Source organism: Dasypus novemcinctus, chromosome 8, assembly GCF_030445035.2.
Source record: "Dasypus novemcinctus isolate mDasNov1 chromosome 8, mDasNov1.1.hap2, whole genome shotgun sequence".
NCBI lineage: Eukaryota > Metazoa > Chordata > Mammalia > Cingulata > Dasypodidae > Dasypus > Dasypus novemcinctus.
In genome coordinates this window covers 6119489-6143681 of record NC_080680.1, presented here as the reverse complement: position 1 = coordinate 6143681, position 24193 = coordinate 6119489, and the positions used below count along the sequence as shown (strand labels likewise).

At 40.4% G+C, this 24193-nt stretch overlaps 1 protein-coding gene and 1 pseudogene across 5 annotated transcripts in view; both read left to right on the top strand.

The window, feature by feature from the left end:
- The first annotated feature begins 903 nt into the window (after positions 1–903).
- LOC131279645 (small nucleolar RNA SNORA73 family) lies at positions 904–1089 on the top strand (annotated as a pseudogene).
- A 5902-nt stretch (positions 1090–6991) lies between these two features.
- LOC101421072 (serine palmitoyltransferase 1) overlaps positions 6992–24193 on the top strand; it is a 222381-nt gene continuing 205179 nt past the window's right edge. For all 5 annotated transcript variants that reach the window (XM_071216571.1, XM_058301414.2, XM_071216573.1 and 2 more), the window contains exons 1-3: positions 6992–7112; positions 15821–15928; positions 18483–18577. In XM_071216571.1, coding sequence (XP_071072672.1) covers positions 7056–7112; positions 15821–15928; positions 18483–18577 — 260 coding nt within the window. In that variant the 5' untranslated portion in view covers positions 6992–7055. The remainder of the gene's footprint in view (positions 7113–15820; positions 15929–18482; positions 18578–24193) is intronic.

Here is a 24193-nt window from a genome sequence, read left to right as displayed (position 1 = left end):
CACGGGGAATCATGGAACGCTTGAGGTAAACCAACAAAAATCAGGAGATCAAACACTCAGAAACACTGAGGGAAGGTCATGATCTCCTCAGAGGAGTGGGGACGTTGCTCACACTCCGTGTCTCCAGGTTTCCTCCTCCCCTTCTCTCGACATCCCAGTCAAGTTTCATTCCCACCACCCCACCACCATGGCTGCGACCAGGCCCACCAACGGCTCCAGACTGTTCGCCCCGCGGTCGTCCCTGCGCCCGCCTCTTTGGACCCCTCACCAGCTTCTACCCACGTGCCCACTCTCTGGTCCTTGATGCCCTTTCTTCAGTTGGTTTTCAGGACGCCCACTCTCCTGGCTTTCCTCCTCCGCTTCAGCATCTTGGGCTGCTTCTTACCTGGGGCTGTTTCTGAGCCTCTTCTCTCTTCCATTATTTCCCTCGATCAGGGTTCTTAACCTTTTTTGTCCACAGACCCCTTTCCGAGTCAGGTGAAAACCACGGACCCCTTACTAAGTCCACTCTATACAGTGCATTATTTAATAAGTATATCACACCCACATGGACACATCCCCACAAGAATAAAGAAAATTCAAGCCCACAGGCCCCTTGGGGGTCTGTGCACCCCTGGACAAGAACCCCTGCCCCAGCTGGCTTGTGGCTGGACTCAGCCAGTGGGGCACGAGCAGGAGGCCGGGAGGTAGGGGCAAGGGGCAAGCAGGGGGTTTCCCCCTCCCCTGCCAGGCATCCTGGGCGCTTGGCTCAGGTAGACCACACGTCCCTGCGACCTGTCGGCCTAAGGCCAGCAACGGCTTCCTGAGGTCACCTCTCCATCACTTCATTGCTTTTTGGCTTCTTAGGTCTTCCATTAGCAATTCCAAAATTTGTCTGCTTTCAATACTGCTTTAAAAAATCATCCACCGTGGATACCCAGAGAGGTCCCTCTCCCCGGGCTTTGTCCAGGTGGCACAGGGGAGCAAAGGGCTCTGCCCAGTGATGCACAATCTGATTCCACGACATTGAAGAGGAAGCCAGGCCCTGAGCTGCACCAACTTTGCAGAGTCCTAAGGACAATGCCTGAGGAGATGAGTCACTTTAAAAATTAAAATCCAAAGACCTTGGAAAGGAACCTAAACTCGTTTCATATTTGTGTCCCTCTCAGAAGAGAAGAGGAAAAACCCTTGACACTGACTTACGAGGTGGGAAAGCAGATGCTAGACTATCTGGAAGATGATGAGGGAGAGTTTGAAAATTGGCATACATTTGTCTCCATGTTTGGCTTTTTAAAAAACTGAGTAAATCAAAGAATTCCAGCCTTAAAGACAGAACTGTGGGACTTGGCTAGAAATGCAAAATTTCAGGTCACCCCAGACCTTATACTAGCTTTAATTTCTAATGCACTAAACATTATAACCCATGTATTCTGAGAATAAGAGCAAAGTAGCTTAGCCTATTAAATGAACATATTTATGAATTCAAATAAAGACTATTTTGGCATTTTAAAAAATCACAGGCACTTCTTGCGCGCTTTCTGAAGGTTTTACTTGCAATTGCATGGGAACTGAGATTTCAGAAGAACTGGCAAAGTAAAGGCAGCCTCATTCTTGAAAAGAACAAGCAGCAAAGTAACAGTCAAAGTGTGGATTGTTCTCATTGGTGGAAAAAACGCTGTTTCCTCACATGACCGTTACATCTGCGATGGTCATTAAACCAGAAATAAAGTCTCTTTCCTTCACAGAGTAGAGCCAAGAGGAAACAGACCCTGACTTCATCTATTCTGGGGACTAGTGCTAGGTCTCGCACTAGACTTGATAAGAAATTGGAGCTGATCGATCTAAGGAAATACCAGAGGATTTCTGTTGCTCGTTGGGTAACTTTTCTTGGAATGCAAGGCTTTTCTTGACTGAGTGGCCAGGTCCACCAGAAGGTGGAACCTAAGACAAGAAGGTGCAAGGAGGGAAGGAGTTTATTGTAGGAAGTGTGCCCAGGAATGAAGAGTGGGGGATTAGGGAGAGTGAAAGAGGAAACACAATGGGCTCCTTTTATTTTTAGGCTGTACTGGGGATTGAACCCGGGGCCTTGGACATGAGAAGCAGGTGCTCAACCACAGAGCTGCATCCACTCAGTTGGTTTTTTAATTTATTTTTAGAAGGTGCTGGGGATCTCAGACATGGGAAGCAGGTGCTCAACCACTTGACCTACATCTGCTCCCCCAACGGGGTCCTTTTTTAGTTGGAAGAAGAAGTATCTATCCACTGGCTCTCATCCCCCAAGGGACAAGGGTTGCCCCATCGGGTGCCAGTTCCCTGGTATGTCCAGGTTGCATGTGGACGAGTACTGGGTCAGTTCCAGCCCCAGCTGGACTCAGGTGTCAGAAAGCCCCAGAGTCAGAAAACAGGCGAGATAGTTTTGTCAGGTTCCAGCCAAGCAAAACCACTTGTCAGGCAATGGCTAGCATTAATGGTGGGGCCTAAGGAACACCAGGCCAGACCCAAGAGGTGCCCGAAGCACACCTGGTGGCCTGCAGGGCTAGGCTCTAAGCAAACCTGACTCCACTGTCTGTTTTGCTTTCTCAGCACACAGGTGGTTTCTGTTTCCCTTGGCTAGCCGCTGGCTGATGTGCTGCTTCTAACACTGTCCCTTCTATTCCCAGGGCAGCAGACAGAGCAATCCTATAAAACACAAGTCAGAGCATGTCTCTCCTCTGCTCAGAGCCCTCCAAAGCCCCCGTGGCATCTTAGAGAGGGCAGAATGCCCAGGGAGACTCACAAGGCCCCAGGGATCTGGGTCCCTGCTCACTCCTCAACTCCCCTCCTCCTCCTCTCCCTCAGGTCCCATTCCTTCCAGACACAATGGGCTCCTCACTTGGCCTTGAACTTGCCACACGCAATACCCTTTGCCTGCGAAAATCACAGAGGCTGAGAAATTCTTGTAGTATGCAGGTGCTAAAGGACGGAGATCTCCAACAGCTATCGGGGTCACTAGCTCCCTCATTTCCTTCTGGTCTTTGGAGCCGATATCAGCTTCACAGTAAGCTTCTCCCATTTTTCTATATAACATTTCAATCCCTCCAATACTTTATATGCCCTTCTCTGATTTATTTTTTTCTCCTTAGCATTTATCACAAGCCAAGATACCTCATATTTTACTTACCTATATTGTTTCTGTTTGGTCCCTTAGTAGAATATAAACAGCAAGGTTTTTGGTCTATTTTGTCCACTTCTTTCTTCCTAGCTTCCTAGGACTTATAGTGGGTACTCAGTAAATATGTCCTGGATGAGTAAATGAAGGAAACATCTAGCCTCATGACTGATGAATCGGCTGTTTTGAATAAGAAATTAGATATTTTAATAAGAAAAATTGGATACTCCAAGTTAAAAAAAATCACTACATGGTTGGATAACAGAATATCATTACTAACAAGATACCGTAGTGCTGAAACATCAGTCCTTTCTCATGATGTCAGGTGAAAAAAACAATGAAAACAACCAGGAAGGGAAGTAAGAGGAAAAAGTAAACTTTAAAAAGATGTTTCTGGTGAAAAACCAGAAGCAAGTAAGGAACATGTTATTGGAAACTGGAGGAAAGGCGGTCCTTGTCACATAGCGAGGGAAAACTTGGCTGACTTGAGTCCTTGCAGTTGTGTGAACAGCAGAACTTGTAAATGATAAACTTGGAAACTGAGCAGCGGAGACTTCCAAGCAATGCACTGAGCATGCACCCTGGTGGCTTCTTGCTGCTTACAGGAAAGTGAAAGAGTAAGGAGATGTTTTGAGGAATATCTCAAAATATCCCAATTACCCAGTGCTTACAACACCAGATAATTGGGAGTTTCTTGGTCCAGCCAGATGGCAAAGTATATTAACATCCAGAAATTCACTGCTGGGATGGCATGCTTTAGAGAGAAGGCAGTGGTGTGGCAGGACAAACTTTTGCTGAAGAAATTAAGTATGTGACTCATGGATCCACTCAGTCCTTTCAGCCGAGTCAGGAACAGAGGCAGGGTTATCCAGAGAGGATCTGTGGAGGACCCTCCAGTGTGAGGTCCTAGATCTCCTCGACATGCAAAGGGAAACCACAAGGTTTTGGAGAATGTTGCATCAGCGGGAACTCTGCCAGACTGGATGGAAAGGGACAGAGGGAGAACACAATGAAAGATGGCTGATGGATTTCCAAAATCCTACAGGAAGGAAATAGGCTGACAGAGCTACTCAGCTGTAAACATGTGCTTCCTTTCAAGGAAAAAGACTCTGAGGGCAGAGCCCTGGGCACAGAGGCAGAGCTGTGGGCCCAGAAGTGGAGCCTCAAGCCACAGACGCATCTTCCCAGGCCTTGCTTGAATGAAAATTTGTCCTGCTGGACTTCTAACTTGCTTGGGACACATGATCCCTTTATCCCTTCCATTTTCTCCCTTTTGGAATGAGAATCTCTATCCTATGCCTACCCCACCATTGTACTTTGGAAGCAGAGAGCTCGTTTTTGAGTTTCACAGGTCCATAAAGACAGAGAAATGTTACCCCAGGATGGATCATACCCAGAGTCTCACCCATTCCTGACTTAGATGACCTGGCTAAGATATAGGACTTTTGAACTAATGATATTCAGGTGAGATTTTGGACTTAATACAGAGGCCAAGCAAGAATACAAAAAAAATTGAAACCAAGCCCCACAGGGTACTGTTCCCATTACTACCAAAAAACAATCACAAAACTGGCCTGAGGCAATAGCAATCATATATTTTGCTCATGAATTTGGAGGTTGGCTGGGCTTAGACATCTCTCTCTGAGGCTCTGTCAGGCGGTGGCACCCAGATGGTGGCTGGATGGGACTGGGGCCATGCTGAAGGCTTCCCCACTTACATGCTTGGCACCTGGACTGATAAGACACAACCCTCTAGGGGCTGGAACAGCCAGTGCCATTACCCACATCTGTCTCTCTCTGGGTGGTCTTCATGCACTCTTGCCACAGCATTCCATTTTAGAAGCTGTCCAGAGGAAGACCCAGGCTCAGGAGGAGGCAACAAAGACTCCACCTCTAGAAGGGTGTGTCAAAGAATTTGCAGGCAGTACCATTGGCTCAACCCAGCAGGGGAGATGGTGACTGTTCACTCCTCAGGGTTATCTTGCTTTGGGGGACAAAAGAGGTATAATCTTTACATCCCCGGCAGCTGGCAGTCACAGACTCACTTAAGAGTTGCTCAGGAGAGAACATAAATTCTCAGAAACTTCCAAGAGGACAGGAAAAAATGGGTTCTGGCAGCCTGGAGGTAGGCTTCTGGAAAATGCAGGAGCAGGCTGTTGGACATGAAAGCACCTGGGGGAGGCAAGGAACACAAGCACAGTAACAGCTGCAATGGAATGTGGGCAGAGTCCAAATGATTCTGCTACACAGTGCCAATTCTATGTGGAAATGTAATACATAGTGCAGGTGCCATTTCAAATTAGTGGGGAGTGCCAGGATTACTCAAAGAAATGGTGCTGGGAAATTTTGTTATTTCTTTAGGGAAAAAAATAATTGAGTTCCATATCTCTCATGGGACAAAAATATAATTTCCAGAGCAAAGAGATAAATATGAACAACAACCCTAAGCAAATATTGGAGGAAAACATAGGTGTGTTTTATAATCCTGTGGCAGAGATGGCTGTTCTAAGCAAGGTACAAACCCTGAGGCAATAAAGGAACAGACTTTTATGTAGAAAGCATTCTACATAAAATTTTAAATGTAGGTGTGACAAAAGACAACATAAATAGCTAGTTAGAAACTGGGTAAAAATAATTGACATATATAAAACAGGAAAATATGAATTTCAGAATATATAAAGAGCTCCAAAAAATCAATAAGAAAAAAGAAGCGATAGAAAAGTGGGTAAAGAATATGAATTGGTGAGTCATATTCATATTGAAGAACTACAGGTGATAATAAAGGTAAGAAGTTGCTCAACCTCATGAGCAATCAGAAACACGGAAAACAAAGCTCAGTATTGTGTCATTTCCTCTCCACTAAACTGGTAAAAAAAAAAAGAATGATACTATACATCATTGGCTAGAGTGTGAATAAACAAACGTATGTACATTTTAATTGATTGCCTCCTTTTGTAGAGCTGTATGACAGTTTTTATAAAAATTCATAATATGCATACTCTGACTAAAATTCCACTTTAAGGAAACTAGCAGGAAATACTCCAAGGCACAAAGAAAGATATTATCACATCAAGTGTTTTTAGCAGCATTGTTTGTAATACGGGTAAAAGTGGAAATAATTGAAGCGTTAAGAGGAAAATGTTGAAACAAAGTGGAACAAGAATTATGTATAACAACTTATTCCAAGTAGTCTTCAGAGTCATTAAAATTAAGATTCATACACACAAAAACCTGTAAGAAAATAAACGAAAAAAGCAACTTGTAGAACAACGTTGTTTCCATGATCCAAACGTTCCTTAAGAACTCCGATCCAAGCAGTGCGTGCACACAGGCATACTGTTTGCATATACATAGGCAGGCTCTAGAAGGTTCCACATTAAACTGCTAAAGGATTTCATAACTGTAAAAAAGTCTTAGACTACGCTGATAGTGCTATACAAAAGTTGGCTATTTTTGTATATATTTCTTTATTTTTTAAATGACAGTGCATTCTAGGTTTGCAATAAACATTCCCAGCACCCACATAACTGCGGAGGGCAAGGACCATTTACAATTCTCTCTCCATCCCAGAGTCCAACGGGGCCTGGACCCTAATGACCACGTGGTAACTAAAAGTTAACGAAATTCGCTCGCTCCTTCCAGCCTCACCCCCACCGCCCTCCCAAAGTCCCCCCACGCTGGGGGTCAACACTAATGCTGTAAAGCCTCAGGAGGATCCCTGCCCAGGGCTCGCCGGCGCTCACTGCGCAAGCGTAAAAGGGCGTATCCCCGTGAGGCAGCCCTCTGTATGCACAGAGCACGAGCGCAAGGAGGCGGGGCCAAGTGCCTGGCGCCCCGCCCCCGAAGGCGCAGAGACGTCACTGGGCTGCGCCTCGCAGGACTGGACGTATTGCGACCCACCTTCCGGAAGAAAGTCCCCTGTGGTGATATGGCGACCGCCACGGAGCAGTGGGTGCTGGTGGAGATGGTGCAGGCGCTCTACGAGGTGAACTGCGCGCCTCGCGGCCCACGACCCCGCTGGGTTTTGGGAAGGGTGCGGTGGTTTTGTGGTCTGAGCCCTCCGTAGGGCTGCTTGCTCACGGCCGCACTCGTTGGCAGGGCTCCGGGCGCTCACAGTCCCAGCGGCAGGGTGCTGGGGTAGACGTCCCAAGATGGCGGGTACCCGGACTCAGGGTCTCGATTTGAGTTCTGGCGAGCGTTAGTCCTGCCCGTTCCTGTGGGTGCAAGAGAGGCTGGTGCCCAGTAACCAGAGTTGAGACTGTTGGTCAAACGGTATAGGTCCTTAGAACTGTCGAGTAGTTAATAGAGGAAAGAATTTTAAAAATTGGGATTTGTTTTTGTAGGGGAGGGGAGTTAGAAAAGAAGCAGAATGGTTTAGGGTTTGCGAATATGAGACAGTTTGTTATTCTTCCACATACTTCCCGTTCCCTATCTTATAAAGATGCAGTTATTTTCCTAGATTTTAAAAGTGGAGTAATTAACAGTTTTTTGAAAGGCTAGCTACTTCAGGTATTTAAGATAATATGAAATCTAAAAGTCTTAGAGAATGCTCATTCATTTAACAAGTATTGACTGAGGTCCTGTTTTGTGCTGGGCTGTGACTACCAGGACTGTCCAAGAGAACTTGCTGTGATAATCTTTTATCTGAGCTATTCATTACCATAGCTATTTAGCACACTGGCCATTAGGCACTTGAAATGTGGCTAGTGGAACTAAGGAACTGAATTTTTTATTTACTTTAAATTTAAATACCCACGTGTGACTAGTGGCTGCGGTATTGAACAGCACGGATGTAGATGTTAAGGATACTGCAGTGAGCAAACATACAAAAGTCCCGGTGCTTATAGAGCTTTCATTCATTTAAAATGAATTTCACTTTTCTTTTGATAATTTTTTTTGAAACTTAATATTGCTGTTTACTAGCAGGGTTACTGATGATGTCCTCCATTGCAAGACATAAACAGAAATTATTTGATGTAAAACGGTTGAGAGAGCATATGTGGACCTCCCTTATCCCCATATGTTGTTAAAGTGAAGTCCAATGCTACGTTAATTTTAGTGATAAGTGCCCCCAAAAAATGAATGATTTTTTGGTAGAAATAGATGATTTTCCGTTACATGTTTTTGCTCACTTTTTGAAGATTGCATTTGACCATGTAACTTTAGATATGCTGAAATGAATCACATGAGGCCTGGGCAAAGTCTTCCTGAATCTAACATTACCTCTGGAGAAAAAAAGAGGGGCATTTGTGATACTTACTAACTCATTGGAGAAGTTTCTCTAAGCTTTTCTTTGGATTATTTCTTTGTGGAGTGGGTTGTTTAAGTGACTTCATCAGCTCTTTGCCTGCTAGAATCCCATTGTTGAGGGGGAAAAATACTTATGCCTAAGTAAATTTCAGTTCAAGTGGGAATCAGCCAAACTTTAAAGATCATCTTAAAAAGAGATTTCTGATTTGCTCCAGTTTTTATGTATTTGGATTGTAGAATTTGGGAAGTCTTGCATACACAAAACAATGTACCTGAACAAGAATCAGCAGTGTTTCTTTCGTGTGTGTGTTTGTGTATGTGTATGTAATGTATGTACCTATTTTAAAGTTACTTGCGCTTTGACATATAAAAATTTACGTAGAAATTTGTCAGTAGTTTTTCTAAGACTCCAAACTCCAGATTTTTTTTTAAAACTGGTGAATCATCATCTTTCTTTTTGTCCAATGTTTGAAAACAATTTGGGTTTAAATTTCTAAATGCTACCTTTTAAGTGATTTTTTCATTGACAACCTATTGTAGAGTACCCCCTACTGCATCTCGTATCTTTCATGTATACTTATTGCGTTTAGTTATAGAAAACATAAAAGTCAGCCTGGCTTTTAAAAATCTTGGAAACTTGTAGTTGAAAATAAGACTTGAGATGGATAATTTCATTGAGGTTCCTTTATGCCTGTTGATGTGGAGAACACTACCTACTTTGGGGGAACTATGGTAGAAAAGAGCACTCCTACTCCTTTAAGGAATTGTAAAGTGTTTTTTTTTTCCTCTACCATGATCCAAGAAGGGTTTAAAGAGGCATATCAGATATACAGAACACTCAGTAGTATGCACAGAACTCTTTAAGAATTGGTTTCTGAGACTTCCAGGAAGAGAGGCAGGGGGATCACTTCTCTCCCAGAAAAAATAGCTAGAGGGCAGATGGAGACTGGGAGGGCAGCTCCGAGGCTCAGGACACCAGGGGAATGAAGGTGTATAGCTCGTAATTTTTTGCTGATGTCTAGGCATCTGATTCTGATGCCAAGTTCACCCTGATGTTGAGTTTCTCTCTCTTGCCTAGGGATTTACTGTTAAGTATCAGTGTGCTAGCATGTTCTTTGATTCTTGAATCAACTTGTTCTATATATTTAGGATCACCCTTGAACTGTTCAAAGCAGGGCTAAGGATCCAGTAATGGGGTGCAGGCCAGTTTCCAAGGACCTTGAAGAGGGTGGCAGTAAAAGCACCTGCTTGCCTCATCCATTTATTATTTTTCCCATTTTGTGTCCTTTTCTTATCTGTCAGCAAATGGGGCTCTTTGGCAGATATCTCAGCTAAGACCCTAGGTGCTAAAGGAAATGCATTCAGAGTAACACCTCAGGCGAGTGGGCAGGGCAGAAGCAGTGACCTCAGTGCCAGCCAAGCCTCACAAACAAACCTTCTCTGAAGCTGTTCTCTTTGGCCATGGGCACCCTCCCTCTCTCTGCCTCCTCAGCAACCAACCCAGGACAGTAGGGAGGGTGTGTGAGAAGATAAATTATCTTTAGCTTCCTGCTGGCTCTCAGTGCAAAATTGTATCCCCACCCAGACTGGAAGTGTGAGACCCCCCTCCAATGCAACAGACCAAATTCACTGGCCAGAATCAGAATTTGCTGTAGGCTGTGTCCCTCCCTCTCCCATTTCTTGGGGCAGAGGACCCCTGCAACCCGTTCAGTCCTCAGCCTGCTGTTTGCTCCATAGGTTGGGGGAATAGGTGCCCAATGCTTTTGTAGCTCTACTCAAAGGATTTTTCAGGCAGCTGAGACTCCTTTCCTTTGCCCCTCTGTCTTCTGGGTAGGTTCAAATGAAAGAAAGAATCAGTGACATAGAGGAAAGAACAACTAAAATTGAAGAGAGAGAACAGAGTGTGAAAAGAATGGAAGAATTGAGCAGGGACTCAAGGAGTTGAAGTCCACCAACATACATATTATGGGAGTTCCAGAAGGAGAAGAGAAGGGGAAAGGGACAGAAAGTATATTTGAAGAAATAATGGCCAAAAATTTCCCAACTCTCATGAAAGATATGAATATATGTGGCCAGGAAGCACACCATACTCCAATTAGAATAAATCCAAATAGACCTACCCCAAGACACATAATATGAAGAATGCCAAAGATAGAAAATTCTGAAAGCAGCAAGGGAAAAGAGAAACATCACACACAACAGATGTGAAAAAAGTGCAGATTTCTCTTCAGAAACCATGGAGTTGAGAAGACATTGATATGATATAATTAAGGTACTGAAAGAGAAAAACTGCCAGCCAAGAATTCTTTACCTGGCAAAACTGTTTATCAAATACGACAGTGATCTTAAAATATTCACAGATAAACAGAAACTAAAAGAGTTCATAAATAAGAATCCAACTTTGCAGGAAACACTGGAGGGAGTTCTGCAGCCAGAAAAGAAAAGAGAAGAGAGAGGCTTGGAGGAAAGTGGAAGTGAGGAATATCAGAGAGGGTAACCAAAAAATGTAAAAAGATGGGAAAGCTGAAGAATGAAATGACTGAAGTAATTCCTTTACAGTAATAACATTGAATGTTAATGGATTAAACCCCTCAGTCAAAAGACATATGCTGAAAGAATGAATAAGAAAACACAAGCCATTTGCTGTCTGTAGGAGATTCACCTGAGATGCAAGGATGCAAACAGAATGAAAGTGAAAGGTTGGAAAAAGATAACTCCATGCAAATAGTAACCAAAAGAGAGCATGGGTGGCTATACTGGTGTCAGACAAAACAGACTTTAAATGCAAACAAGTGTTAAGCGATGCAGAAGGCCACTATATATTAATAAAAGGGACAATCTACCAGGAAGGAGAAACAGTCATAAATATCTATGCACCTAACTCGGGAGCTCCAAAATATACGAGGCAAACTCTGGCAAAACTGAAAGGAGAAATAGATGCCTCTGCAATAATAGGTGGAGACTTCAACATGCCACTCATATCAATAGATAGGACTAGACAGAAGATGAACAAGGAAACAGAGAACTTGAACAACATGATAGATGGGCTGAACCTGACAGACATATACAGACGGATAAACATTTTACCTCAAATGAAAAGGTTATGCATTCTTCTCAAGTGCTCACAGATCTTTCTCCAGGATAGACCACGTGTTAGGTCACAAGGCAGGTCTTAATAAATATAAAAAGGTTGAAATTATACAAAACACCTTCTCAGATCATAATGGAATGAAACTGGAAGTTAATAACATGGGAAAGGGAAAAATTTGCAAATGTCTAGAGGCTAACTGACACACTCCTAAACAGTGGATCCGAGAAGAAATTGTAGGTGAAATTAGTAACTATATTGAGATGAATTAAAATGAGAACGTAACTTATCAAAACTTATGGGATACAGCAAACACAGTGTTGAGAGGGAACTTTATAGCCCTAAGTGCCTATATTAAAAAAGATGAAAGAGCTCAAATCAAAGACCTAACTAAACACCTGAAGGAATTAGAAAAGGAACAGCAAACCAATCCTGATAAAAGCAGAAAGAAAGAAATAATAAAGCTTAGAGCAGAAATAAATGAAATGGAGAACCAAAAAGAGAAAAATCAAGAAAGCTTGTTCTCAGAGAAGATCAATAAAAATGACAAACCCTTGACTAGACTATCAGAAAAAAGAGAAGAGGCAAATAAATAAAATCAGAAACGAAAAGGGGGAGGGGAAGTCATGACTGACCCCCCAGAAACAAAAAGGATCATAAGAGGATGTTAAGAGAAATGGTATGCCAACAAACAAGGCAACCTAGATGAAATGTGTAAATTCCTAGAAATGCCCAAACAGCCTACTTTGACTCTACAAGAAATACAAGAACTTAGCAAACCAGTCTCATATAAAGAGATTGATTCAGTCATCGAAAATCTCCCATAAAGGACCAGATAGCTTCACAGGTGAATTCTATCAAGCATTTTGAGAAGAATTAACATCAGTCCTGTTTAAACTCTTCCAAAAAATTGAAGAGGAGGGAAAATTACCCAACACATATTATGAAGTCAGTATCACCTTAATACCAAAGCCAGATAAAGATACTAGAAGGAAATTGTAGACCAGTCTCTCTAATGAACGTGGATGCAACAATTCTCAACAGAATACTTGCAAATAGACTCCAACAGCATATCAAAAGAATTATACACCATGACCAAGTGGGATTTATTCTTGCTTTGCATGGATGGAACATAAGAAAATCAATTAATGTAATACACCACATTAACAAATTGAAGGGGAAAAAATATGTGATCATCTTGATTGAGGCAGAAAAGGCATTCCACAAAATCCAGCATCCTTTCTTGGTAAAAACACTTCGAAAGATAGGGATACAAGGAAAACTCCCCTATGAAAAACTCACAGCAAACATTGTACTCAATGGGGAAAGGTTGAAAGCTTTCTCTCTAAGATTAGGAATGTGGCAAGTATGCCCACTGTCACCACTATTATTCAATATTGTGCTAGAAGTTCTAACTAGAGCAATTAGACATGAAAAAAAGAAGACCTAAACAAATGGAAAGACATTCTGTGTTCATGGATTGGAAGACTAAATGTAAGGATGTCAAATCTACCCAAGCTGATTTATAGATTCAGTGCCATACTGATCAAAATTCCAACAATTGACTTTACAGAAATAGAAAAAGAAATTACCAAATTTATTTGGAAGGGAAAGTGTACCAAAAAAGCCAAAAACATTCTAAAAAAGACCAAAGTGGGGGAACTTTCACTGCCTGACTTTGAAACATTACAGAGCTATGGTGGTCGAAATAGCATTGAATTGGCATAAAGATTGACACATTGGTAAGTGGAGTAGAATTGAGAGTCTAGAAATAAATCCTTGCCTCTGTAACCTGCTGGTTTTTGACAGAGCTGTCAAGTTATTGTGTATTATTCAGCCAAAGGGATGCTGATGGAAAATACCAGAAATCTGTTGGCTTTTATAAGGGGTATTTATTTGGGGTAGGAGCTTACAGTTAACAGGCCATAAAGCCTAAATTATTCCGTCACCAAAGTCTATTTCCATGTGTTGGGACAAGATGGCTGCCGATGGCTGCCAAGAGTTCAGGCTTCCTGAGTTCCTCTCTTCCCAGGGCTCTGTTTATCTCTGGGCTCAGCTGCTGTGCTTTCTCCACAAGGCCAGCTGTAGACTGTACAGCGAACGGCTCTGTCTCTCTCACCAGGGCTTCTGCCATGTCTCTATTCCCTGTGTTCTGTGTATTCACTTCCTGGACTCCAGCTCAAAACTCTCAACTCTGTCTTTTGCCATGTCTTTTCCCCCCACCCCAACAATGGGCAGGGACTCAACACCTTACTAACATGGCCCAATCAAAGTCCTAATCATAATTTAATCAATTAAAAGTGATACCTCTGACAGACAAGTTTACAAACATTCAATAACTTTTTGGAATTCTTAAACAATGCCAATCTGCTATACCATGTTAATGGGTCAAAACTGCCTTTCCAACAAATGGTGCTGTGAAAACTGGATATACATAGCCAAAACAAAGGAGGAGGACCCCTATCTCACTCACTATACAAGAATCGACTCAAAATGGATCAAATTCCTAAACAAAAAGCCAGTACCATAAAACTCTAGAAGATAATATAGGGAAGCATCTATAAGACCTTGTAGTGGATAGGGGTCTCCTAAACCTTATAGCCAAAGCACGAGCAGCAGAAGAAAAATAAATGGGACCTCCTCAAAGTGAAACACTTGTTCATCTCAAAGGACTTTGTGAAAAGGATGGAAAGGAGCTTACTCATGGGAGAAAATAATTGGAGTTCACACACCTGACAGAGGTTTAATATTCATGATATATAAAGGGATCCTACAACTCAAATAAAAAGACAGATGACCTGATTTTAAAAGTGGGCATTTTCTAAAGAAGAATACCAATGATGAAAAACACATGAAAAAATGTTCAACATCACTGTCTATTAGAGAAATGCAAAATCAAAGCAACAATGAGATATTTCACACCTACTAGAATGACCACTATTAAAAAAACAGAAAACTACATGCTTATTTGCTGTTGGTGGGAATGTAGAATGGTACAGCCACTGTGGAAGTCTGTTAGTTCCTAAGGAAGTTAGATATGGATCTATCACGTGACCCAGCAATACCGCTACTAGTTATATACCCAGAAGAAAGGAAAGCAGTGACACAAATAGACATCTGCACACCGATATTCATAGCAACATTATTCACAATTGCCAAAGGATGGAAACATCCCAGGCATCCATCAACTGACAGATAGATAAACAAACTGTGGTATAGACACATGATGGATTATTATTCAGCTGTGAGAAGAAATGAAGTTGTGAAGCATATGACAACATGGATGAACCTGGGCATGTTATGTTATGTGAAGCAAGCCAGGCACAAAAGGACACATATTGTATGACTTTGTGGAGGTAATAGCTAAAAAGTAAGTTACCAGAGAAAAGAATGTCATTAGAGAATGGAAAGCTGAGGGTTAATCTGCAGAGTTGGTAAAAAGTTGTTTGTAAATGTCCTGAAATGAATAGAAATGGTGAAAGTACACCATAGGATTTATAATTAGTAGTGCCAACATATGGATATGATAGTGGAGTTGCTTTTTGTTTTTTCTTTTTTTGAATAATGAAAATGCTCTAATATTGATTGAAGTGATATGAATGCACAACTCAGTGATTATACCTAATGCCATAGATTTGTATGCTTTAGATAAGTTATGTGGTTTATGAACAATGAAAAAAATAATAATGTAGGTTGGGGAAAAATGCATCAAATGTAGGAGATGTACTATAATTAGAGGTAATAATTTGACAATGCTCTTTCATAATTTGTTACCCGGTTACACAACAATGCAAGGTATGTGTCATTGGGTGAGGTATGGGAGCCCTGTATGATGTTAATTCTTGTTTGTTTTGTAAGTTCACAACTTTTACTCTGTACTTATTGTTTATGTATATTCATATATGAATTATATACTTCAATAAATTTAAATTTTTTAAATTGTCTCCAAAATAGCTCATCCATGGGTAGATGAGGATGGTAGAAGACTTGTTAAGCTGTGAAATGTTTTTTCCAGTCATCTTACACTAGTATGATGGCATGAAATTTTTTCCAGTCACCTTACACCAGTATGATGTGAAATTTTTTTTTATTCCCAAAGAGGTTTTGAAACTGCATTATTTGAGGTTTTTCATGTGTAGGAGAAATTACCTACTGTTAGAAGTGGGAAAAGGATTACATATAATAAAAAGAAAGAAGCGTTGAAAATAAACTCAGAAGTAATAGGTAGAAGATAGTGGGAAGCAGTCTGTGAAGTCGCCCTGAGGTTTATCTTCTGGTTTTGAAAGGGTTGAACTCATTACTTATCTTTTGATTTTGATTTGTTGTATTGTTTTTATTTTGTTTTTGGCTCTCAGGCTCCTGCTTACCATCTTATTTTGGAAGGAATTCTAATACTCTGGATAATCAGACTTCTTTCCTCTAAAACTTACAAATTACAAGAACGATCTGATCTTACACTCAAGGTAAGAAATTACGTTTCTCTTTTATTTGGTATATGGCTGTAGTTGTTATGTATTTCCAATTTGTTGTGGCTCAGTGTGTTAAAATGTTGTATGTAGACTGAGGAAATCGAGGGGAATGAAATATCAGGGTAGGCAAAGTACGGTAAATCCACAGAGAAATACCATGGTATGGGGTAGACAGCAACCTTATGATTAATGGTGGCAGGAAGGCGGAGTAGCTATTAAATGCCCAATATCAATATGCAAGAAAGAGTACATGAAGTACTCAGGAAAAGCACAGCTTTTAAGGGAACATTTTCCCTGTGGTGTTAATAAAGGAAATATGGGGTTGGAAAGAATTCTTCTCCAGCACCACACCAAATCAAGTTTTGATTTGTTCTATATAGTCGGGCCCAGTTTGAACCCAAGCTGGACTGATTGCTGGAGGCTCTGTGGACTGTCTGCTTGGAATCCATTAGGATGGCAAAGAAGGTTCTCCTCACTCAGATCAGGAACATTTAGTCCTGTGCAGGAACTGCCCCAGGCGTCACAGGCAAAGAGGAGTTTTGACCACCGCGCAGTGTCTGTCTCTCAGATTGTTTCCCTGTCCAGTTCCTGTAGCCTTGTGCCAGAATCCTTAGGGAGAGAGGGACTACAAGAGATATTTTCCCATAAAAATCTCTCAAACTTTGGAACACAAGGCAGCACTGAGCATGGGACAAAGATGAAATACTGGGGCTTTCTTCACTTCCTGGAACTTTCATAAGTGGCGGGGAATTATCACATCAGTGTGTTCATTGCTTTCATGCTTTCATTGACCATAGCCATTGATTTACATTAAGCTTTACTCCCTTGGGAACTGTTAATAGTAATTATGCAGTGAAATGGCTCTTAGGGCAAGTAAATTTTGGAAACCTATGTAAAACAAAGTTAAATGGATGTTTTATTGCAAGATTCTTTATAAAGTTTAATATGCCAGTGGACATTTGGATCTCTGAGCACAGTTTGGAGGGATGCTTATTAAACTTGATCACAGATTTTTGGGGCGGTTTTTTTGGGGGGGGCGTTTGAGGTGGGTTTTTTTTTGTTTTTTGGTTTTTTTTTTCACAAATACCCTTTGAGATAGTGTGCCATGGAACACTCTCTTGATCACATTGTAGTCATATTTGACCATCCAGGCTAGAAACACTGTCTATACTTTTTTCCCTTCACTGTTTTTTACAAATTCGTTGTGAATGGTGTTTTGGCCATAAAACAGATCCCTAGCCCAACTTCTTAAGTGATCAGTCATTCTCAGATCAATACTCTTAAACATATCAGTCTATACATATGTACCTTTTAAAGGAATAATACCTAAACATAGTTTTAGGATAATATTTTGAGAGTGAAATCTAGCTAGAGCAAGATTCATTAATCACGGGCATCTTACCCTAAAAACTATGGAAGGAAAAACTGCCTTTTTGTGTTTTTAAAGCTTAACTTTTCAGTAGCTTAGAAGAAGATATGCTGTCTTAGTTTTCTATCTTCAGAGTCCCTGGAAAACCAACAGATCTTGAGTTGATTTTACCATCTCTCTTCATGGTAGCTAGTAAAGAGTATATATTATTTATATGCCTTGCTTGTTTCAACTGCTGGGTTTCTTCCATGGAGTTATTGGTAGAAAAAGATGAGGATTTTATTGGTTGATTTATTCAGCAAACATTTTTGAGTACGTGAGTATCAGGTGAATATGTTTTTGGTCCTGCCCCAGAAGAGTCTATCAGGAGAAAAATTCACATAGGCATTTAAGAAAAGAATTAAATAAAAAAGAACTATAAGGAGTGATCATGTCTGGAAGGCAAAAATTGCTGCAGCTCTCATGTTAATTTAGGTGCTTCATCTTATGCTATGCATAAACACTACATTAACTTTTTTCTGATTTATTTAAGAAAGGTTAAGGAACTCAAGGTAGTCAAGATGCTGGTAATGCATGAAGAGGTAAAGCAACCGTTTTTTTCATGAGAAATTTCAAAGCAACTGAATCTCATTACAGTAATTGTTCTAAAAGAGCCTTTTTCTATATTTCAGCTACTTCTGGACTATATAACCTGATGGCTTAAACAGATACTTCTTTGTGATCTAGTTTATCTTTTCACATAAAAGTCACTTCCCTAAGAACCGAGAGGGTGGTATACTTGTACTTTCTAAGATTAGAGGCTGAGCTTACTGACCTGAAGCCACGCTTCTCACCTGCAGTGTTTTAGATTTTCTTTTTGTTTTATTATCAGTAGCAGTTATACTTCTTACTTCCCACATTAAAACATCCTGCAATAGATAACTTTTCTTCAATTTTCAAGTCATCCACCAAACTGTGTGTGGAAAAACCATCTTTAGCTTGTTATAAAGAAAGAGGCTAGGCTGTTAAGTGCACACAACTCAATATTGCTTTTCATTATTAGACACAATGGCTAGACATAGTATTTCCAGTAGTGTATTGCTTATGGCGGTTCCATCACAGCAAACAGTTTAGATGCGTGCTGGAGCTGATAGAAAGCTCCTAGTGCTATGCTTTATTTTTACTCCTTTTCTCCGGTAGGAAAAAGAAGAATTGATTGAAGAATGGCAACCAGAGCCTCTTGTTGCTCCTGTCTCAAAAGACCACCCTGCTCTCAACTACAACATCGTTTCAGGGTAAATCAGTTTTGCTACTGAGGGGGCTTGTATTTGGTTTCCTGTGGGTATATTCACCAAAGTATATGGTGATTTATGTGTAATTTTCCTTTTTAACTGAAATAAAACATTTAGAAATTTCTGGAAGTTGGAAACTGCTTTAGTTCACAATGTACACATTTCTTTTAGAGATAGGATGGGCATTTTTTTTTTTTGTCTTCTATTTGCATTAAAGTTTGCCCTTTTTTAAAAAAGCTTTTTTCCAAAGTAATACAAGTAAAATAGTGTGCTTAAAATAAAATGCAACAGACTCCTTTTTCCCACTGTATTAGTTTCTGATTTTAGATCACTCGGAGGTTACTCTCCTAACTCCAGATATTAATAGCATGCTGAAACTGCTGTTTCTTGATTGAGCACCTGTTCCTACAGTATGAATTTTGAAACTTTGACTCACTTATGCTGTCTCCCTCCTGGCTCTCAATATCTGATATATTTTGATTTTTAGTTCTTTTCTTGATTATTTGTTTTATTGTATGTGGCTTTTTAAATTAAGAAATATTTTAAGTATATATAAAATATCAGACAGCTGTGTACCTGCCACCAAGAATTAACATGCATTAGCAGTTTGCTATCTTAACTTCAAATTTGTTTTTTAAAGAAAGAGAACATTACAAATGTAGCTTAAAGAGCCCCCTTCCCCTCTGTCCCTTCCTCTTATCTCCCACCCAAGGTATCCACTATCTTGAAGTTAACACTGTGTCTTTCCTTTGCATATATTTAAGTTTTTAACATGTATGGTTATAGCCATGAAAATACTTATTGTTTTGTTTAAAAATGGGATGCAGGATATTCTCCTGTGTATCCTTCTGCTGCTTCTGATATGATCTGAGAGAAGCTTGTATTCTTCACTTCCACAGATATCTTTAGTCTTTCAGCAGTTATATGTGTTCCTGAAACAAGCCAGTCTTTTATTTTGTGGTTTAGGCTTTTGAAGTCTTAAGAGCTCCTTCCCTGCCCCAGAGGCCTGGATTGACCTATTTTCCACAGGATGGCGGTTGACTCGGCATTGTTGGTGGAATAGTCCATTCTTTACCTATAGATTGGAAGTTTCTTTTCTTTTTTAAATGATGTTCCTTTATAAAAGGTCTGTTTTTGGCTTTTCTGTGTGTTCTGTTGGTACATTTGTCTCTCCCTGTGTCAGGACTTCAATCGTGTAAATATTGCAGCTTTATAATAAGCCTTGACTAGAGTAAGTCCTCCACCTTGTTCTTCAGAATTGGGGTGACTCTTCCTAACTCTGTTCTTCACTCAGAGTTTAGCTGATCAGATTTGACCAAAAATGGGCTTGGATTTTTTCATTAGAAATGCATTCAATTTGTGGATTAATTTGGAGAGAATTGTTACCTTGCTGTCACAGAGTGTAACCACCCAGGTACACATATATTACTTGTATACTTAGGTCTTTTAGGTCCTAGAGTAAACTTTTATACATTTCTTAATAAGGCTGTCTTTTCTTGCTCTGTGTTTTTATTTTGAAGTAATCGTAGGCTCACCTGGCAATCATAAGAATCCGTATCCCCTTCACGCAGTTTCCCCCAGTAGTGACATCTTGTAGAACCACAGTACAGTGTCACAACCAGAAGTTGACGCTGATTGTATATCTTTTCTTAGATGCATCTCTAGCTCCCTTACAGTATTTACTGTCAGTCATGAGGAGTGTCTTTAGTTTGCTGGGGCTGTTATGGCAGATACCGTGGGCTGGTTGGCTTAAACAATTGGCATTTATTGTCTCTGTTTTTGAGACTAGAAGCTCAATGTCCAGGCATCAGCAGGCTGTGTTTTCTCCAAAGCGCGTAGCCTTCTGGTGGTGGCACAGTCTCCACCTCCCTCCCATGGCCATCATCTCCTTCAACCCCTCTTCTCGCCTCTCACTTCTGCTTGTCCATCTCCTTATGAGGACTCCAGACAACAATGGCATGAGGCCTGCCCTCATTTGTTGTGGCCTCAGCTCAACCAGGATCATCTTCAGAGGTCCAGCGTGCTGACACCCACAGCCCTGGGGCGTAGGACTTGGATATGTCTTGTGGGGACATGATTCAGTCCCTAAAAGAAGCCCCTTTTTATTGCCTTTGCTCAGCTTCTTGACTTGTCTAGAGTACTGCCCAGACAGTGTCGAATAAGTCAATGGCCTCCTGTCCTCTACCTCATCCTTAGTAAGAGATAACATTTATGGAACTGTGGGAGTTTGGCCTTTCTCTTCCAAGTTTCCTAAGGAGATTTTGTTTTTGTTTTTTTAAATCAGAGTATTGAATTATATCAGATATTTTTCCTGTATCCCTTGAGATGATCTTATGACTTTTTTCCTCATCTCACTCTGTTAGATTATACACATAGGTTCTTTTAAGCAGTGATGCATATGCATACTTAAAAATTTTGTGATAAAAAACTGCAGTGTGCCATCCCACTTCGTCTCATCCCAGATTCCCACTCTCTAGATAATTGCTATTTCCTTAGCTTTCTTTTGTTTACCCCTACATTTCTAAGGAGGTTATTTCAGCTGTTATTTCTTGATTTTTTTGTTTTTAATTTCCCAGTTAGTTATTACCCATAATTGTGGGCTCCAAGCCCGCACACCCACACTTGTTCTCCCAGCACATTGCTTCTGGCCCTGCAGTGGCCCATGGGCATTAGGAGAAGGCACTCCTCTGGCAGGCAGAGCCTGTGTGGCCTCGGGCTGGGTTAGGGCCCTGTGGGCCTGGCCCCCCGGCCGGACACCAGGCCGTGCGGCAGCCATGCTCTTGCCCTCTCTCCACCAGAGTTCATTTGTAACATGAGGTCCTTAGACTGTTCAGTGTTGACATTTTTATGCTGTTAGGTTCATTTTGGTTTTCTCAGAGATATCTTTCCTGGAACCTCTGTCATCCTGTGCTAGTCTTGACTGGTTGCTCTAAACACCTGTTTGCACAGGTCAACCCTGGACGCTTCCCAGGCCCAATAGCTTGGGAATTCCCTTTGTTTCCCTCGTTGGTTGGTTGCGTCATATTTCTTGGTTTACTCCATTATGTTAGTAGAGCATAGCTAGACTCCTGAGAAAGGGCTGTGAAAGGTAGATATTTTGAAACCTAAACACCTTAAAATTGGTTTTGATTTTACCATTTACAGTAGACTGTTTTATCTGTTTTTATTGATCTTTTAAATGCTTTCCCAATATCTGGTGATCCTTAGCATCCAGTCATTTTTTTTTTCAATATGCAGAATATATATACACACACACATATACTTACTTTATTTCAACTTAAAAAAAAAAAAACACAGACAAAAGCAAAATGCAGCTTAGCAAATTATGGAAGTATTACTTTAAAAAGTCCTTTCCAGGGGAGCAGATGTAGCTTGGTGGATGAACACCCACTTCCCATGTGCAAGTCCTGGGCTCAATCCCTGGTATCTCCTTAAAAAAAAGAAGTCCAGGCACACTTCCCTTATTTAATCCTAAAAACAAACTCACTTGTTTCTCCTCTGTTCTGAAAGATGAATAAATGAGCAGAGATTGGTTAAATGATATGATCAAGGTATCCTTATTAATGAAGAAAATGGAGAACAAAAAACACGTGATCATACTCACATCTCATAAAACTAAATTCCATATATATGTTTTCACCTTTAGCATTAATAAAGCATCGTAGTCTTTGGTACAAAAATATTACAATATTACTGTTAACTATAGTCTATAAGTTACCTTAATTGTATTTTTCCATGTATCCCCATATTCTTAACACCTTGTAATAGAGAAACATTCTTTTATTTGTATTACTAACCACAGTCTTCATCTGCCACCCAAGTCATTATGCTATGTAGTCCCTAGATTACCCTCTAGCTGTCTCTCAATTAATTTTAACCTCCCTAGACTACCTCTTTCGGCCACAGTCACATTTGTAAATCAGCAGTGTTAGTTATACTGATGATGTGTTACCATCAACTCTGTCCATTTCCATATATGCAGAATATTTTAATTGTTCTCAACAGTATTATGTAAATTGTCTGAAAAACTACAAGAAAAAATTGAACACTGTTTTTGAGATATTGATAAACAGAGTTTTCAGTTTATGCAATGTCCCTTCAATGTTAATAATATTCAGTTGTCACAAAAGTTAATGAATTTACTTAAAAAGCATTTTAAAAAATAACAGCTTTATTGAGAGAGAACTCACATACCCCTTTTTTTAAAAAATAAAAAATAAAAAACTGTATTGTGCTACCAAATATATACACAAAATTTCCCATTTTAACTACTTCCATGTGTACAATTTAGTGGTATTTATAGTCATAATATTGCGTTACCATCATCATGATCCATTACTAAAACTTTCTCATCACCCCAAACAGAAAATGTGGTCATTAAACACTTAACTCCACATTCTATCACCACCCTGCTCCAGCCCCTGGTAGCTTGCAATTTACTTTCCATTTCTATAAGTGCACTAAATTATTCTGTTAGTTATGCGTGTTACCGTACAATATTTGTCCTTTGGTGTCTGGTTTATTTCACTCAACATGTCTTCAGGGTCCATCATGTTGCAGCATGCATCAGGACTTCATTCCTCTTTTTGGCTAAATAAATTTCTATTTTATGGATGCCATGAATTTTATTTATTCATTCCTCTGTTGATGGACACTTCAGTTGCTTCTACCATTTGGTTATTGTGAATAACGTTGCTATGGATATTGATGTACAAGTATCTGTTTGTGCCCCACTTTTCAATTCTTTTGTAAAATTTCAATCTTTTAAAATAGAAGCAAGTGGTTTTAGTGTGTTCACAGAGTTGTGAAACATCCTCTAGGTGAATCCTCTAGTGTGCTGCTTGGAGGGGATAAACCTGATGTCCCACTCTCTGGGAGCTGAGTTGGAGGAAGGGGGCTCAAAGTCTCATACTTCATTATGTAGCCCTCCTTAGGACTTTGAATATATATAGGCCTTTTCCAGAGAGTCCATCTTCCATCTTTCTGTAGGATAGGGTAGGGTTATGAGGGAGTAATTGCCTTTTATGAAGGCTCCAGGCAGTCTTTCCCCACCTGCTATCCTACCTTCAAAGGAAACTGATGTCTTCAACTCAAAAGCATTTCTGGACTTGCTTTTGGACCATTCTTGGCTTGGCTTTCTCTCTGATCTCTTTGACCTATCAAATACCACTTGTCCATTTGCTTTCCTGTCCTTCAGCATTTTGTTGCTCTCATCGCTCTGCCTGTGGCCTGGTAAGTCTGGACCCTTAAACTGCATAGGGGTTTTTGTGTGCTTTCTGAAGAAACCAGAGTTTGTGGTTGGTTGGTTGATTGGTTGGTTGTGTTCAGTTTTTTTTTCCATTGTCTTGTTTAACCAGAAGCCATTGGTAGGTTTTTCTATTATTAAATCACCTTTACATTTCTAGAATAAATCCTATTTAATCATTACTTTGGGGTTGGTTTTTATAGATTGGTAGATTTTTGGTTTGCTAAATATTTGGGATTTTTAACAACTATCATCATTTTCTCCTGAAAAAACGAGGTTGGTTTGTTACTCATGAGCTGGTCCAGTTTTCGTATCAAAAGTATATTAGTCTTAAATTTTCTTTGCAACAGTGTACTTATGGTATTTTTTCTTTT